General features: G+C 39.6%; 1 protein-coding gene across 2 annotated transcripts in view; it reads left to right on the top strand.

Annotated features, from left to right (window-relative positions):
* ift122 (intraflagellar transport 122 homolog (Chlamydomonas)) overlaps positions 1-17,632 on the top strand; it is a 53,597-nt gene that overhangs the window by 24,163 nt on the left and 11,802 nt on the right. For both annotated transcript variants that reach the window (XM_072682223.1, XM_072682225.1), the window contains exons 15-20: positions 2,506-2,646; positions 2,839-2,892; positions 6,967-7,128; positions 11,003-11,169; positions 14,021-14,192; positions 15,568-15,670. In XM_072682223.1, coding sequence (XP_072538324.1) covers positions 2,506-2,646; positions 2,839-2,892; positions 6,967-7,128; positions 11,003-11,169; positions 14,021-14,192; positions 15,568-15,670 — 799 coding nt within the window. The remainder of the gene's footprint in view (positions 1-2,505; positions 2,647-2,838; positions 2,893-6,966; positions 7,129-11,002; positions 11,170-14,020; positions 14,193-15,567; positions 15,671-17,632) is intronic.

Raw genomic sequence — 17,632 nt, forward strand, 5'->3', positions numbered from 1 at the left:
GTCTCATGAGGGAAGAATATACAGTCTGTTAGCAGCAACCAGTGATTTTCAGCTGGCAATTCTTCACCTGATTGCAGTTTATGAGCGTGGATTTGAAAGATAACAACTGAGCTTTTTCAAGCAGGGATTAAGAAGCCACATTCATTTGTCCTCTGAAGCCCTGTGCTTTCTTTTATGTTTATGCTTGTAACATGCCTGTTCTTGCTGCACTTATGGCTTCACTCAGCTAAAGAGGCAGTCGTGAGCTGCGTGATGTCCCAGAAAATCTTTTGAAACATATATTTGGTCATGAACTGATAATTGCACACTTTCTTTGACATTGCCATTGCAGTAACATGCAAAATAAGGTGAATTAAATGTGAATGGGTGGCGCTAAACTGCTGCAGGCTAAGATTTATTAATGCTGGAAAAGGTTACAAAACCTTTTCTTTTTTCAAACTGCTGCCAATGCAGCTAACAGGCACCTGTGCTGGCCAACATCGCTTTAAGCGCCATCTACCCACCTGGAGAGAGCAGGGCCAATTGTCCTATCTCGGACTTCGGCCACCGATGGCAAAGCGGCATGGGTCTGGATTCAAACTTGCAACATTAGACTGTTGAGCCACTCAGAGCCCTTACAAAAGAGTTTGGCCATCATCAGTTATATACAAATAACGGAGGTTCAGAACTACAGTAACTCTCCCAAAGAGTGTCTGTTCAGCAAAAACCACTCCAAGAGTGTGGTGAACCTTAGAGTAGCATCTAAGGACCTACATTCAATTGCATTATGTAATGTCAATGTTCATGAGTCCACCATCAGGAAAGTGCTGAACAAGAACATTGTGAAAGGCAGGATAGCTAGGAAGAAGCCACTGCTACCCAACAAGGACACTGCTGCCAGTGTTAAATTTATGTTTACACAGAGGCCTATTGTTAGTTCAAATGGAAATAATTTTTGTGCCAAAACAAACCCTGCATTCCAACATCGGAACATCATCCCAACCGTGAAGCATGGGGGTGGCAGTATCAAGGTTTGGGGCTGCTTTGCTGTCGTGGGACCAGGATGGATTGCCATTATTAATAGACCAGCAAATCCTTGAGGAGAATGCTAGGGTATCTGTGAACTGAAGCTTAACCATAAGTGGGTCATGCAGCAAGACAACGACCCTAAATACACAAGTAAATCTTCAATGAAAATGACCTAAGAACAACAGTTCCTTCAAGGACACTCTTCATCATCACTGAGTTGAGGCAGCAATTAGTCAAACTTCCTAAAATTCCTATTGCAGGATTGATTACCAGTTAACAGAAGCATTTGCTTGCAGTTATTGCTGCACAAGGTTGATGCACCAGTTACTGAAAGCAAGGTTTCACATATGCCTTGATGTATTCTGACAGAGTTCTTCAATGCTGGGTAATTTTCCTCAATAATAAATGTAAATGCTATAATCTTTTCCCCCCAGCTGTTAAACTGGGTTCTCCTAATGCAGTTTAAGGACTTAAATGAACAACTGATAGCATTTCAGGTAAATGTGATGTAAAAACACTGAATATGGTAAAGGTTACATACTTTATGTTATTGTAACAACATAATGTCATTGTCAAGCAAATCCTTGCATCTCCAAAAGGACAACCTTGCCATCAGCATATGATGCTTTTAGAGGAGACTGAAGAGAGGGTAAAGAACTCAGAAAACTTTTGGCTGCAGTTCAGGGGGCTTCTGCTTGTGGTAGGAAGTCCCCCCCCCAGTAAGAGGAGCCAGGAATGAGAGATGATAGTTAAAAGCAGGGTGACTAGGTGGTGGAGGGTTTTGAAGACTTGTTAAAGACACGTGAACAAGGCTCAGAGTGGCTCAGCAGTCTAATGTGCTTCCACTATGAGGCCATGAGTTCAAATCCCATGGGGGTCGTGAGTTCAAATCCCGAGACATGGGCAAAAAGAGGCGGTGGCTGGGTTTGTGTGTATTAGAGGAGACGTGAGATTAAGACCTTACCCTCAAAGTGTCTGGAGCATTGCTAGTGCTAGGGGGAGCTACGAATGGGTGGGTTCATTGGGGGAAAATAAAATAAAATAAAATAAAAAAAGGTTTTTGAAAGACGCCAGGTAGAAATGGTGTCTATAGGATGTTTGATTAGGAGGAGGGGCCTCAGGCATGGTCCTGCTCCCAAAATCACTTTACAGAAAGAGAAAAAAAATCCTTGGAAATTATGTAAGAAAGTGAAAAACTGCAGAAATAGAGATCCAAGGTCCGACAGCGACTACATTAATGTTCATATTGGGATATTTGAGTAGCAGTTGTTTACATATGCAGCTATTTCAAAAGCAAAAATAGGTCAAATGCACATTCCTTCCCCTGAAAATCCCCTGGTGTATGTTTTCTTTACAATGTTGATGGCAGTGATGGTGGAATGTGCGTTAATGAGCAAGTCGGCTACACTCTTCATTTGTTCTAATTAGCTCTTCAGTGTCAGGTTATCAGTTTACTGACATCAGTTTGCTGATAACCACCCTCCCACGTCTCCACAGTCAGCTCCGATGTATCAGTATCTGGAGAGGCGGATGTTTAAGGAGGCCTATCAGATTGCATGTCTGGGAGTGACTGACAGTGACTGGAGGGATCTGGCTACGGAGGCTCTGGAGGGACTGGACTTTGACACAGCCAAAAAGGTCTGTCATCACCCAGACATAAATTCTAACATTGCATTACCATGTGATAGCAGCAGATGGTAGTACTTGATACTTTTTAAGCACTGAAGCATCTCTGATGATCCCAAAAGAGAAAATTAATGCTGTTTCCAGATTTATGAGTGATAGAAATGTCTAAATGTCTTTTCCTACCTTTCTCTCTTTTTTTTTTAGGCTTTCATCAGGGTTCGAGACTTGCGCTATCTTGAGCTCATCAACAGCATTGAAGTAAGCTCTTTCACACCTGCTTTGTGGTCAGACGTATGTGTGTAATCAAACCAAGATACCACTCCACTGCCCATATATGACAGCCTGATATTATCATGAAATATGACATAGAAAAACACCATATCAGATGTATAGAACACATGTACTTACAGGGTTCTCAGTATATTTTTACAGCAATAGTTGTGACTGCAGAATAGCACAGCAGTCTTCTTTAATTTCTGGAATGCTGTGAATAACAGTCTTTATGGCCTTCATGTCTCTCATGTAAAACCCTTCTTACTCCAGAAAGCATGTTGAGCATGAAAGGATAGCACTGTAGCTTTTTTCCTGAGCTGTGCTATAACACAGATAAAACAGCTGTATGGACTTTAAATAAAGCAAGTGTTACCGCATGTGAGCTTGAGCAGCACAATGTACCTAAAACATAGAGGACTGAAAAGAGCTGGGGCTAGATTCACAAAAGCATCTTAAGAAAGAAATTCAGTCTTTAAGAAAAAGGTTTGGCTTAATGGATATTCTTTTGGTATTCTTCAAAAAATCTCTTCTCAAAAAATTCTTAACCATATGACAGTCTCACACTTGTCTTAGAGTGTAAGAGTTCAGTAGGTAAACCTCTAAAATGATCTAAACCCCTAAAATGATGTTTAGGTAGTTGAATTACTAAAATCAGTGTCTTATTCAAGTGGATTACAAGTGATGATCGTTCGCACAGTACTGTTAGAGTCTACAAAAGGACAGTTTACTTCCAGCTCTTTACTGAAAATGTTTGTACGCTTACTTTAATCCTGTTTGCCCTTCTTTTTGCTCCCTATCAACTGCAGAGGTTAAACTGAATATTGGAAAATTAACTAAAAATGATTTGGCATTGTTTATTATATGCTGTTCAATACCTCATAAAAGACAATGTCACAGTTGGCCTAAATACGATCTTACTTCCTTAAGAAAATATTCGGGAATGTTTTAAGAACTGCGTAAAAGAACATTCATATGAACTTCTTAGTGCTTATCAAAAGTTGTTTTTCTAAGGAAAATGGCCCCTGCTGCTAATGTCCTGAGGTCGGGTTCACAAAAGTTCTTAAATATTCTCTTAAGAAAGTCGTAATTATTTTCATGAGATTTTCTTACGAAAGTCTTTGTTGCTTTTTTATGTAAGCAATTATAACATGGCCTTTTATGCTGTGTTTTACAGTTTTATGAACGACGCATAAGCATAATCAAATGAAATGTTCTAAAAACGGGGGGGGGGGGGGGGATTTCTCTTTGGGAAATATAGGAACTGTGTCGTAATGTTGGACAGCAGGTTTTATTTATGTAGACACTAACAGCAGTTCAAAAACAATGGGCCTTATTCACCAATATCTTCCTAAGAAATGTTTTACATTTGTTCTTGAGATTTTTTTTAAGAGGCTTACCTTCTGAACTCTCACAGCTGCTGTAAGTCTTTAACTCTCGAATATGATCTGAGAAATATTGGCCGGTTGCATATCTTGGCTGAAAATCAGCTGATACCGATACATAGCCGATCTGTTATGTAAGTATATTGTAAGGTTAAAAATGCATATATTTTTTTAAGAATACCAATTGTTAGTGGAGAAGGTATGAAAAAATGTTCTTCTTTGAGAAGACTGAAAAGATATTTCAAGCTTTTTATCTTTTTTTTATCTTAGCTTTTTTCATAAGTATGAAGTTAAATAAAGCACACCTAAGAAGAACACCTTGTAGAGTGAGCTGGCAACACAATACCAACACTGTGATAGTGTTTAGGTTCATCTGTGTAATATAGAATAACAGTAGTGCAATTTCTCAGTAGATGATGTGCTAATTTTGGGCATGTGGGGCATTTCTTTTCCACTATACTGACTGATTCATATTTGAAAAGAATTGAAATGCTGCTTTTCTACTACATACCTACATGAGTCAGAATGGCATGGCTTGTTATTGGCTGCAAATAACACTGGAAATCTAAATACAAAAACAATTGATGATAATTTCAATTTTGAATTGGAATTAACCCATTAAAAAGCCTAGGGCCAGCCAGCAGGCCGAAAGTTCTTCTATAACCAAAGAATATCCCCACCAGTTTCTACAGAAGTTCCTGTAGTTACTGAGTAATACACCTACGTCTTTCAGCGTCTGTTTATCTGTACATAGAATATTGGCCACCCTTATATGGTGCATAACTAATTACAGGTTGTTACATCAAACCTGCAGTATGGTTTCACTCACAGGTTCAATCAGTGTGTTTGGGAGAGGTGTAACTTGACCTCCAACACTTGATTGGGAATTAAGCTGTAATCATCGTGCCTCCCTGTGGACTTTGACTCCTTCAGGCCCTTTACTGGTGCTAAGTGACTCCCCAGTGACCTTTACACATACACACACATACACACATGCACACACATATAAACAGAAAGCTGAGGAGTCTAGAGAGAAACTGAAGGAAAGGACTTCGGAAAGCGGAACATTGGGAATCTAAATGCATTCATGTGTTTTTGTGCGGGTTTCTGTGTGAATCTGATAAGGCCGGGCAAGCCTCTGGGTAGCCGCTCTAAAAAAGAGTGGCCTTTGTCTCTCAGAAATGCTTTTGATGTCAGGAACACTAAATGGAAAGAATGGATCATTGAATTTCAATGGATTGTTGAATGGCTGTTTTTCATAAAAAACGGTGCTGGGTAGATGTGACTGAGTGAACGGGTGTATTTTTGTTCTACATTTGAGTAAGTAAGTGTGTGTGTTAGTGTGTGTAAAAATATTGTATATATGATATCGAGACTTCAAAGTATGTGTAGCTAATCGAGTAAAAGGGCACCATTTAGACCATCCACTAGAGACTAATCCATGCCACATTACAGCGTTAATTGGTATCATATGACTCAATCATAATCATTTCATATTTCCTAAGCATAGTGATAATAAGATAATAAGTACACTTTTTGAATGTTAATTTAGATATTCCTTTTTTTAGAAGTTGGAGAATGACTCCTAATGGCTTGCTAATAATTGTAGCACGCAGTACAGCTTATGAATGAATTGCCTATTGAAATAAATGTTCACATCAAATTTAAACCATACTATGCATTTTATTTCAGTTTTTGATTTCGCATGAACCTGAGATCATCATGCCCAATGACAAGCGGTGACTAGAGGGGTATAAACGCCCCTAGAGTTGAGCTATGGAGCAGTGTTCTCTGTAGTGATTGAGCTTCATTCAGTACTTTCGGGTGAACTTTTGTGATCCAGAGCTAATTATCTAACATCAGCCCCTGTCAGTGTTCATTTCATTAATGTAAACTATGGTGAAACATATTCATTGAGGGGCTCAGAGTGACTCACCAGTCTAATGCGCTACCACTGTGGCCCCAGGGGGTCACCAGTTCAAATCCAGAGCCATGTCGCTTTGCCATCAGCAACTGGAGTCCGAGAGAGCACAGTTGGCTGTGCTCTCTCCGGGTGGGTCGATGACACGCTCTCTCCCCTCATCACTCTCAAAGCTATGTTGGCTGGCACAGGCTACTGTTAGCTTTCATTGCCAGCAATGCTAAAAAGAGGCAGTGGCTGGCTTCACTTGGGAGAAAAAAGGGAAAAACAAATTATTAATAATGAAAATATTCTTTTCATTCTTTTTTTAACAGTGACCAGCAGAAGGATAGTTCGTATCCCAGAGTACATTTAATCAAACTAGCTGGAATCGGATTATCTAATGTTTTATGTCATCAGTATTATTTTTATATCTAACATGCTCGCAAATAATCACTGAAAAACTAGTAAACCTAAAGTTGTACTTTTGACTAAATCAAATTGAGGTAATGTCTGAAATGAATGTACAGTATTGTCACAATTATAAAAATATGTTGTGGTGACAATGTTTAGGCTTAAAGATAAACTTTAGATAGGCTGCAGGTGGATAGGTGGGTGGATGGGTGGGTTTATGGCTGGTTAGAAGAACGTCAGTGAGCAATTCAATGCGTAATATAAGAGATTAGTCATTTACTGACATAGGCTTGATTTGGATTCTTGTAGTACTCCTGCATATGCTGCATGTAATTGTGTGTGTGCTTTGTGTCTCTTGCACAGGAAAGGAAGAAGAGAGGTGAAAGCAACAGTGAGCTTTTTCTAGCAGACGTCTACGCTTACCAGGGCAAGTTCCACGAGGCGGCCAAACTCTACAAGAGAAGTGGCCATGACAACAGAGCTCTCACCATGTACACAGACCTACGCATGTTTGAGTACGCCAAGGTACGTATATAGTACATAAATATTTGGACAGTGACACAAGTATTGCCTCTGTAGACCACAACCACAATGCTGGATTTAAAATAAAGCAGGGCTTTGACAGAAGTATTGCATTAACAGTTTTGGGATTACAGCCACTTCCATCCTTAGTCCCTTCATTTTCACAGGGTCAAAAGCAATTAGACAATTAACTGATGAGCAGTTTCATGGCCAAGTGTGGCCCGTTCCCTCGAGATAAAAGGTCTGGAGTCGATTTCAAGTGTTGAATTTGCATTTGGTAGCCGTTCATGGGAACTCCCAGTATACTGTCCAAAGAGGTGATTATGCAGGTAAGGGAGGCCATCATTAGGCCAAAAGAACACAATAAACCTATCCGAGAGTTTGCAGAAACTTTAGGAGTGGCCAATTCAACAATTTGGTACCTGAAAGATCACAGAAGACAATTAACACATTGAACTCTATGTGCATGATTAAGTTATTAATCTTAATGCAGAAAGTATTATAAATCATTGTTCATTGTTGTACAGTACCACAGGGTTCTATTTTAGGACGTATAAACCGTTAATAATGACTGTAGCCATTATAAAAGCGAATACAGGGGGTTTACTTTAAGATACATACCACTGGTAAGACTCAACAACAGGAGGGCCAGATTATGGGAAAACATCTAATAAACTGCCCAGTTCTGGAGCAAGATTCTTTGGACAGAAGAAAGCAATATTAGCTTGAGTACAGTGAAGAAAATGGAAGGGCTGTCAAACATGGTGGAGGCACTATTATGGCTGCCTATGGAACTGGGTCATTTTTGGTGATTATATGCCTGCTGTAGTAGCAGGATGAATTCTGAAGTATATAGAGCTGCACTCCAGATTACTATTACTGTCACTGTCTGAATACTTATGGACCTGACTATGTTTAAATGTATCCATGTTCATTAGTGGTATTGTAGCTGCCACATCAGGGGCTCTTTTTCTGTGCGAGTGTGTATTTTATGATCCGTTTGTGCTTTAAGATGCTGGCATGTGCGCCCCCCCCTTTTCCCCTCCTCCCCCTTCTCCCCTGCCTTTAATCATTAGTTGTAGCGTAGAGGTGTCACTTGACCCCTCTTCTGTGTGTGTATGCATGCTGTATAGGTTTTTATGAGAGTGTGTCTGCTGTGGTCTGTGTGCATGGGTTCCTTCTGCAGTAAATTTGTTATGCTTTCTAGCAGTATTTGTGTGTCTGCGTGTGTATGTTACCATGTTCTGACAGCTGTATATTTTTGTGTAAGTGTGTGTGTGGGGCCCCCGCGTGACTGACGTGGTGGGTTAGTGAGAGAGATGACAGGCCGCTGCCACCGCTGCCCTTTCGCTTCTCCTCAACTGTGCCAGAGACTTGAGCTGGAGTGTAATGAGCGTAATTAAGACGGCTTGGAGTGGAACACTTTACTGAAGGCCAACATTCGTTAGGCTAATTGCGCCGTACACGGGCCCTATATAAAAATATGTAAGGGCTTTATTTAGCTGGGATCAGCTGTCATAGAAATTTTTTTTTGTCAGTTGTTTTTGCTCTAGGAAGTGAAATACGCCTGTTTGAATGTTTATGCAGGTTTAAATCAGGAGTAATAAAAGGCCTATGCAGGTGTCTCCTCAGTAAAGTGTTATTAAGTCTGAAGTATTTAGCTAGTGCATTTTAATGAGCTGTACAGTCACTGACGGTGGGGTATTGGAGGATTTGATCAGGCTTCCTCTCCATGAGACTATCCTAGGACCACCGATAAACATATAAGGCATGTTATTGTGTGTTGTCCCATTGTAGATGTCTTGTAGATGCTGACCTGATTTTCAACTAAGCATCTCTTATTAGCTCGAAGTTGAATGTAAATAACTATGTCTATTAAATCTAACTCTAACCTTAACCTTACCCTTTTTAGGGTTTCATTTAAGACTTGGGTTAAGCTCAGGGTTCTGGTTAGATTCAAGAGTAAGGGTAAGGTTAGGGTTAAGGGCATTTGTAATTTTGTGACACATTTCAAGATAGAAACTACATTAGCTTCCCCATTACATTGCACATGGGGAAGCCTGCTCTTAAAACGAAAGAGGAAGAAGTAAAAAAGGGATGTCATAAACCAACTAAATAAAATCTGGTCGCGTGGTCTAAATCTGCCAGAATGTATCAGTCAGAATTCTTAAGGAAGAAGTTAGCTTTCCCATAATTTATAATTTCCCACATTTATCATTTTGACACCAGTCCAAGGAGAAATGTCCTAGTTAAAGACCTTGTTTTACACTTGGTCAAATGCAGGTGTAATGCAGGGTAAATATGGATCAAATAAACCACTTCAGGAGGTGGTCTGAGACACATTTGAGTCCCATGTTGTTATAGCAGTGTAAAAACTTTCGTCTCTCTCTACAAGACACATTCCACAACCACAGCCCCCCTCCAGTACACCCGAAACAGCTGTAATAATTGCCACAAAATGAGTAAATTTGCCTATTCCGTCCCTTATAAAGATCGAATTTCAGCCTGACTAACTGGAGGCGCATTTGACTGCTGTGTGTAAATGCATGTGGCTAGAATCTTATCAGGATACAAAGCAGATACTAGTCACGTGACGTGACCAGGTGCAAACGGGGTCGACAAAGACGTTCATCTGAAATATGATACAGACAGCCTGATGGATAGCCTTTCAATACCCAGAATAAACAGTACATTCCCAAATACTATGGAGGTGATTTGCATGGTCTGAGTCACACCTTTTCCAGCAGCTAGATCGTGAACTTGCTGCCATTTCTGCATTGATGTAGTAATAATAAAAAAACTTGCAGGGTTCTCTCTTGAGGTTAAGGAGTTAGTTGCCCATTCAAGTTGGCACATATTTCCCCATCTTTTCCCACTTTTTTTATTTAATGTGTATTGTCCTTCTTGGAACTAAAGAATTCTGTACAAAGCCTCAGTGTCATTGTAGGGCAGGTACCTGATTTAATAGTGGACTAAATGCATTTAAGGAGTCTTTTCTCAAGAGCCTGTGGGTTTATACTGTATGTAAAAAAAATGTGCTGAAATAATATTGAATAAATATATACAGATGTGTATGAATATCATTAAGATATTGAAGATATAATAAAAAGGCTTCTGTTCCAGTCCATAATTATCTTTTAAAGACTGGAATGACTGAAATGCCCCTTTATGAAAGAAAAGTAATGTATGTTGTAAAATATGTTGCCATTTAATTTTATGTTGCCATTTAATAGACATTCATTTTTGCTACTTTATTACTATTACTTTATTTTTTTGTTACACTTTGTACATCTACAGTTAGATCCTGTAGCTAATATTTGACTATAGCTCAATTTGTTCTAGTCTTCAGTAGGGCTATCCCGATCTGGTTATTTTGCCCCCCAAACTGATCCGAGTCTCTTAATGCTGAGTATCAGATACCGATCCAATCCGATTTTATGTTTGTATAAATAATACAGCCTCAGAGTTTAGATAAGATGCGCTGCTGATTAATACATTCATTAAAATCTCTTTATTTTTAGTATCAGTTTCTATAATGAGGTATATTGGACTGAATAATTTAGTTTAGTAGAGACTTTTCTTACAATTACTGTTTTGTAGTGTGTTTAATATCTTAATATCTTATAATTCAGTCTGATTTACCTCCCTGACCAATCAGCTGTAATCAAAACAATGTTCAGTGCTGGTTTAAAAACAAAGAAAGGCATGCAGTTCTCCCGCCTCCCGTTTCTGACCACAGCACCACAAAAGACGTTTTCCTGTATTTTGGAAATGTCCCCTATTTGTTCTGTGTAAAGTTGGAAGTGTTGGACTTTTCTTCTCTTTCTGTTTTAGTGGAAGTTAAAGAATGTGTCTGTGTTTGTTTTTGTATGTCCAGGACTTCCTGGCCTCGGCTGACCCGAAAGACACAAAGCTGCTGATGAAAAAGCAGGCAGACTGGGCTAAGAACAGTAAGGAGCCCCGGGCTGCAGCTGACATGTATCTGACCGCAGGGGAGAACATGAAGGCCATCGAGATCATTGGAGAGCACGGATGGGTGGACATGTGAGCCGCATACCAACACTCAGAACAAGCGTACACTTCAGAGTGTAATGCTTACTTGGAGGAATAGTTTAAGCCAGAAGTTTAAAAACTGACACAATTTCCCCCTTTAATTGCTTGTTGTTTCACACTGGAGCTCCGAGGATAATGGAAGCTTGTAGAACAATAGTGTATTTTTATGTGTTAATGCCTTTTATCATTAGTGCTAGTGTAGCTGTCGCATGAGGGGATCTTTTAACTGTGTGTATGTGTTTATGAGTGTCTGTGTGCTATTATTCAATTAGCTGCAATTTGCATGCAAACAGCATGCTGAAATGATCACAGTACAGAGTACAGAGCACTTACAGTAGTGGCATCTTGAAGCATAAGCAAGTCTGTTTGAGATTCCTTAATAATTTGACACAGTTTAAGGCACGTGTGGGAAGATGTAGCTAAATGTGTCAGTTACTTATTAGGTCCATTAACCTTTTAGCTACAGTACAATTATTTCAACCTACTCTAATTTTCACTCAGAAGTACTTTGAGGGTGACTTTTTTTGAGGGTCATTTTTTATGTAGATTTTAAAGGATTTACAATACACCGGGATTAAAAAGAAAAAATAATTAAAAACTGAAATTAATAGATGAATAAGAGAGTGTTAAATAAACAAATTAAGACTTAATTAGTCACAATAAAATAAAAAATAGAAATGAATAAACTAAAATGAAATAATTAAAACCAGATGTTTATAAAATAATATAAATTATTTTATAAAATATAAATTAGCCTAAATACATAAATAAATAAAGTAAGTAATAGTTCATTAAGTAAATAGACCAAAGTAAGATTTTAATTAGATTATTTTATTATTAAAAATAATTTTAAAAAAAACTAAAACGAAAGCAATGCTAATAAGGAACTAAAATAACTAAAATGAAGTTGAAATGAAATAATAATAGGACAGAAAGAAGAAGAAGAAGAAGAAGAGGAGGAGGAAGAGGAATGGAAAATAAATAAATAAATAAATGGATAAAATATAAAATAATTAAAATCAAAAGAGCAAAATGCAGACAGCAAACATGTCTTGATTGACTTAATTTGGGGGAAGAATAAAATGGGGTTTGTTAGATTAGACAAGACTATTCTTGTAATGGCCAGAATACACACACAGTACATTCAGATGTGGAATGGTCCTTATGCTGCGTTTACATTATGATGGTAGCACACCGCAGCGGTCAGCAGAACAGCTTGTGCTGTCGACTGCAGCAATGGAACAAACCAGGTGCTGATTCTTTTTCTTCTGCAAAGAAGAGAGCCGAACACTCTTAGTCATATACAACAAAATACACACTTAAAGAAATAGTTCGACAATCATCCAGGTCGAGTCGTGTTTTACATCTTAAGTTTGCTTCTTAATTTTTTGAGCAGGAGCTGCTAGACTAACATTGTGAACAAACAACGGACATAGACTGCCACCAATGTCATCTCCATAAATACACGCCCAGAAACGTTGCTCAACCTGCTCATAATGCATCCAGAGCTCTTTGGCGATCAGTGTGGTTTAGGATGTTGGATGATCACCACCCCTCCTCATCCCCAACTCTCCAACTCATCCCAAAAGTACTGGAAAGAGCACCAACTATTATTCCTATAGATTACAGTTCCACTGCTCCACAGCTCAGTACTGGGGGGCTTTATACCCCTCTAGCCCACACCTGGCATTAGGCATGATCAGAGTGAAAGTCAAAGTGAACTTTGAAAAGTGTTATTTAGCTGATACAGCAGGAGTGCATTGTGTTTCTCTAGGCTCCAATGTGCCAATATAATGCACTAGACAAGTAGACATATCAGACATTACTAAAAGACTTACAAATATACATAGAATAGAATAAATACATAGCATAGATATATATATATATATATATATATATATATATATATATATATATATATATATATATATATATATATTTAAAAAAATTATTATTGCACTTGTTTACAATTATTCCTGCACCTGCACAATTCCTGCAATTATTCCTGCATTGCTGACACACCAGCTGTGTGTCAGCAATGGGTGAAACTTAAAGCATCTAAATGCATTCCTTAGGACAAAGGTGTCCACAAACATTTAAAGACAGCAGAGACAGTTACTCCGAAGTTACTCCAAAAGCAGGATCTACTCTTTTTTTTATTTCTTTTTTTTTATTCCTTTATTTCAGAAGAAACGATAAATAAGCAGTTGTCCCAAAACTTTTGTCCATGTAGCGTAAAAAAGTTCACAGAAGTGTTGGAAACACTGCTCTGAATTTGTACGAGGACTTTGTACATTTGCGGAAGAAGGTGCAGGATAGATTCACTGTAACTGAGGTAAAAGCATCGGTAAGGTGCTCGATATGCGTCACGACGGCCCGGCGTCTCTAAAACACCATCAGATAAACACTCCAGCCTTACTTCAGCTTGTGTATCTCTTCTTCGTCTCTCTCTCTTTGTCCTTTCTTTCTTGCTCCCTCCATCCTCTCTTTATGTTTTCCATTGTCCTGTTTTCAGCCTCTCCTCGTCTCTTGCGAGAGCCGTACAGAATACCAAAGACCGTACCCTCACATGAAACAGATAATAACAACGTAGAGGACAACATATAATTAAACCACCCACAAGAAAAGAGGAAAACAATAAAATGGAAGTAATTTCATGGATCATTGGCCGTACATATCATGGAAAACAGACATAATGAACCTCCATTGTTTGAGCGGCTCCGCTATTATAGTTTCTATGTGTATATCAGATAAGCGAAATTCATCTCGATTAAAAATAACTCTCTCTCTCTCTCTCTCTCTCTCTCTTGCTCTCTCTCTCTCTCGCTCTCTCTCTCTTTAGGTTGATAGATTTGGCACGTAAGCTTGATAAAGCAGAGCGCGAGCCGTTGGCCAGGTGTGCCGAATTCTTCCAGAAGTTGAATCACCATGGTTACGCGGCCGAGACCTACTCCAAGATGGGTGACCTGAAAGCTTTAGTGCAGCTGCACGTAGAGGCCAGGCACTGGGATGAGGTGTGTGTGTGTGTGGAGGGGATGACAGCTAGACTAATAAATGGCTTATTTCCAGTCCCTAGATGTGTGGTATGTGTTGTATTCTAGCATGTAGTTAGAATTTCCAGTTTTGTGTTGGCTCACTACTTAATTCAGTGTTCTACATTTTGCCCCAAAAATCCATATGCATGAGTCGTCCAGAGATTTGGCACTGATTTATCAAACCTACAAAGCAGGAGAAGACGTTGAATATGCACAGTAAGCTTGGACGATGATGATGTAAATTTGGACAAGCGATTACTGTCTGCAGAATCATCATGATAAACAGTATTATTGTGATCCAAATTCAGCAGTGAAGTACCACATATACACATAGCGCCACAGAGCTTTACCCAAGAGATCACATTTCACTGATTTTTTTGCTCTTAATTACCATATGAATACTACTGTGCTAGCTTCTAATATTGCTCAGTCATTTATAATGATAACTATATTCTGCGCAGAAGGGGGCAGTTGGCAGTGTTGGCATATAGTGGTTCTTTGCTTAGTTTGTTTGGAACCCAAAATATTGTCAAACTGGTGCTTTGGCCACATTTCTTCTGGACAAGCACTTTCATTTTACTTTCTACTGGAGAGGAGATCTCTGATAAATGATGCACCCCACACACTTCTGTGAATTCTTTTAGAACATAATTACTGTTCATTTACTTAATTTAAAATATTGCAGAAATATGTACATTAGTGTTAAGGGGGCTAACATTGTCTGTCTAGGCTTACAGAAGCAGGCTTAAGATCAGGCAGTCACCGGTTTGATCGACTGGTCCAGCAGGGGAGTTCAACATTTGTTACCGAGGTGCCCAAGGGCAAGTCACCTAACCCTTAGTTTCTCCCGCCACTTCGGGTGTGTGTTCTTACTGCTCCAATTCACTGGTTGCTATAGCATATATGGCATTGCTAGGCCATTGCTATGTTATCCCAGGTGTTTACTATGCAGTTACTAGGTTAAAGAAGCAGCATGTTCTTCTCCCTCATCATTCGTGACTGAGGTGTCCATGGGCAAGTCACCTAACTTTTAGTTTCTCCCCAAGAGATGAGTGACTGCTCACTGCTCCAGGTGTGTGTTCTCACTGCTCCAATTTACTAGTGTGTGTATGTTTTTGTGTATGTGTGTGTGTACTGCCACTAATGGGTTAAATGTGGAGGCTACAGTTTTCCATAAAATCCCAAGTTTTTTCTATAAAATATAGCCGTATCTGCATTTGAAAAAAAATGCAGATGTGCCATCTCTAATTATTCTTGATCATCAGTAAAGAGCATATCAGGGGATAATTAATACACACAGCTTTAGTCAAATAGGTTCTATAAAGCACTCTATGTTTTTGCTATTCACCCACAGGCTTTCTCTCTGGTGGAGAAGCATCCTCAATACAAGGATGATGTTTATGTGCCATATGCACAGTGGCTGGCTGAAAACGACCGATTCGAGGAGGCCCAGAAAGGTGAGTCAGCTATACACACACACACACAGAAGTTAGCTAGAGACAGCAGTATTCAACATTTTGCCGTCTTTTCAGCAAGCGCAATGGATTCTAATTACATATGCACATTACAATCAGAAAAAGTGTGTGTGTGTGTGTGTGTGTGTGGGAGCGCCGGACTCTTTTCTGCTGTATTGTTGGAGAGAGAGAAACACAAATCGTTCCGTGCAGAACTGATTGTCTAACTGGCCATAATCCACTATTGTGTATCTTGCTGATTATAATTGGCAGCGGAAGAAGCTTAGCATGCCCGCCTACCGATGAGGCATAGATGCCTTGAGATTCCTTAAACACACACATGCACACCATATTGGTAAACTCAGGAATCCATCCCCACTGTGTGTGCACACGTGACCTCACTGGCATTCAATATGGTTCTACTGCTTTAGGAAATGATTGAGCGCATCACCCCTGATTCCAGCACAGTAATTCAGTCTATTATTCAGTTTCATTATTTCAGTTTAGAAATATTTTGGAAAATACACAGAATAAGTGAATGGAGGAGCTATTTACACGGTAGTAGAATATAAACAGGGTTTTAGCACATCAGCACAAATGTGCTCTCTCTAAAAGCTCTCTCTACATTTCAGATGATCGTTATTCTAAGATGTGTTTGGGGAATCTCAAACCTGAGCCAATATTTGTGCTTTCAGAAATAACTGGTTTGCACAGCTTAAGTGGTTCCCACTTCCAGGCAGTATCTAGGCTGCTACTTGGTCACTAGGTTGAAACTATTTTTGATTAGTGGTTGCGATGGTATTTCAGGTGGTTGCTTGGATGATCCAGTTGGTTGCTATGTCAGTTGCTATGGTATTTCAGGTGGTTGCTGTGGTGTTGCTAGGTGGTTAAAAGTGGCTAAAGTATCCTAGGTGTTTGCAAGGCAGTTACAAGGTTACAATCCCAGGTGCTTGCTATGTGGTTGCCATGGTGTTGCTAAGTGGTTGCTATGGCATTCCAGATCGTTGTGTAAGATGGCTGTTGTTACAGTGTTGCTAAGTGGTTGCTAGATGGGAGTTATGGTATTTCAGGTGGCTACACATGTGGTTTGCTTGATGTTACTAGTGTATTTGTATCATTATGATATAAGAAGAGTGAACCCTGTTTATTTTTATGAATAATAATAATAATATGACACACAAGACACTGTAAATACAACAATACTACAGTAAAATTACTTTACTTATTAATGTGACATTCTGCACTGCCAAATCTGATTGACCTTCATTATGCTGGAGCCACCAGTTACTTTACACTTCTTCAGTAAAATCACTGTGTATGTGTATGGTGGTTTACACTGATACCATCCTGTTGGTCTTTGTGGACTACTTTTGTAAAATAGCCATTTTGTGCTGTGATGTGAATGATATTCCCAACACACACTGTCTGGACCACCGTCCATGTTTTATTGTGATTTCTCCACTAAACTGTTGCAGCTGAGCTGCACACCAGCCCACGTCAAAACCCCTCTGATAAATGTGCCAGTCGAAACACCCCGGCCCAGAAACGGCCACGGCTAATGGAGGCCTTGCCCCAAAAAAGGCTTCCTGGCCGGGGTCATTGCGGGGGTTGCGCCGCTGTAAAGCTGAGTTTGATTAGGTTTGAGGGTCTGGTGCTCAATCCTCCTCTGGTTTCTAAGTGCGACTCTGTTTGACATTCACTAATAGCTCTCTCGTTCTCTCGTCCGCTCTCGCCCTGTCTCTATCTGTCTGAACTGAGTTACATCAGGAGATTAGACTCTCAGAGAGGAGGTTGGAAAGACTTGTGTACATTAGGTACAAATTGCCTTTGGCGTGTGGGTGAGGTAGAGCTTTGGCCGGTTTCCCTGTGTGAGGCTGCAACGGCTGGCAGCTGGAAGAGTAAAGCGGAAACGAGGGATTTTCCTTTCTCTCATGGCCAAACTCGGCAAAGAGATTCTGGCCAAAC

The sequence above is a fragment of the Salminus brasiliensis genome, chromosome 6, assembly GCF_030463535.1.
Source record: "Salminus brasiliensis chromosome 6, fSalBra1.hap2, whole genome shotgun sequence".
Taxonomy (NCBI): domain Eukaryota; kingdom Metazoa; phylum Chordata; class Actinopteri; order Characiformes; family Bryconidae; genus Salminus; species Salminus brasiliensis.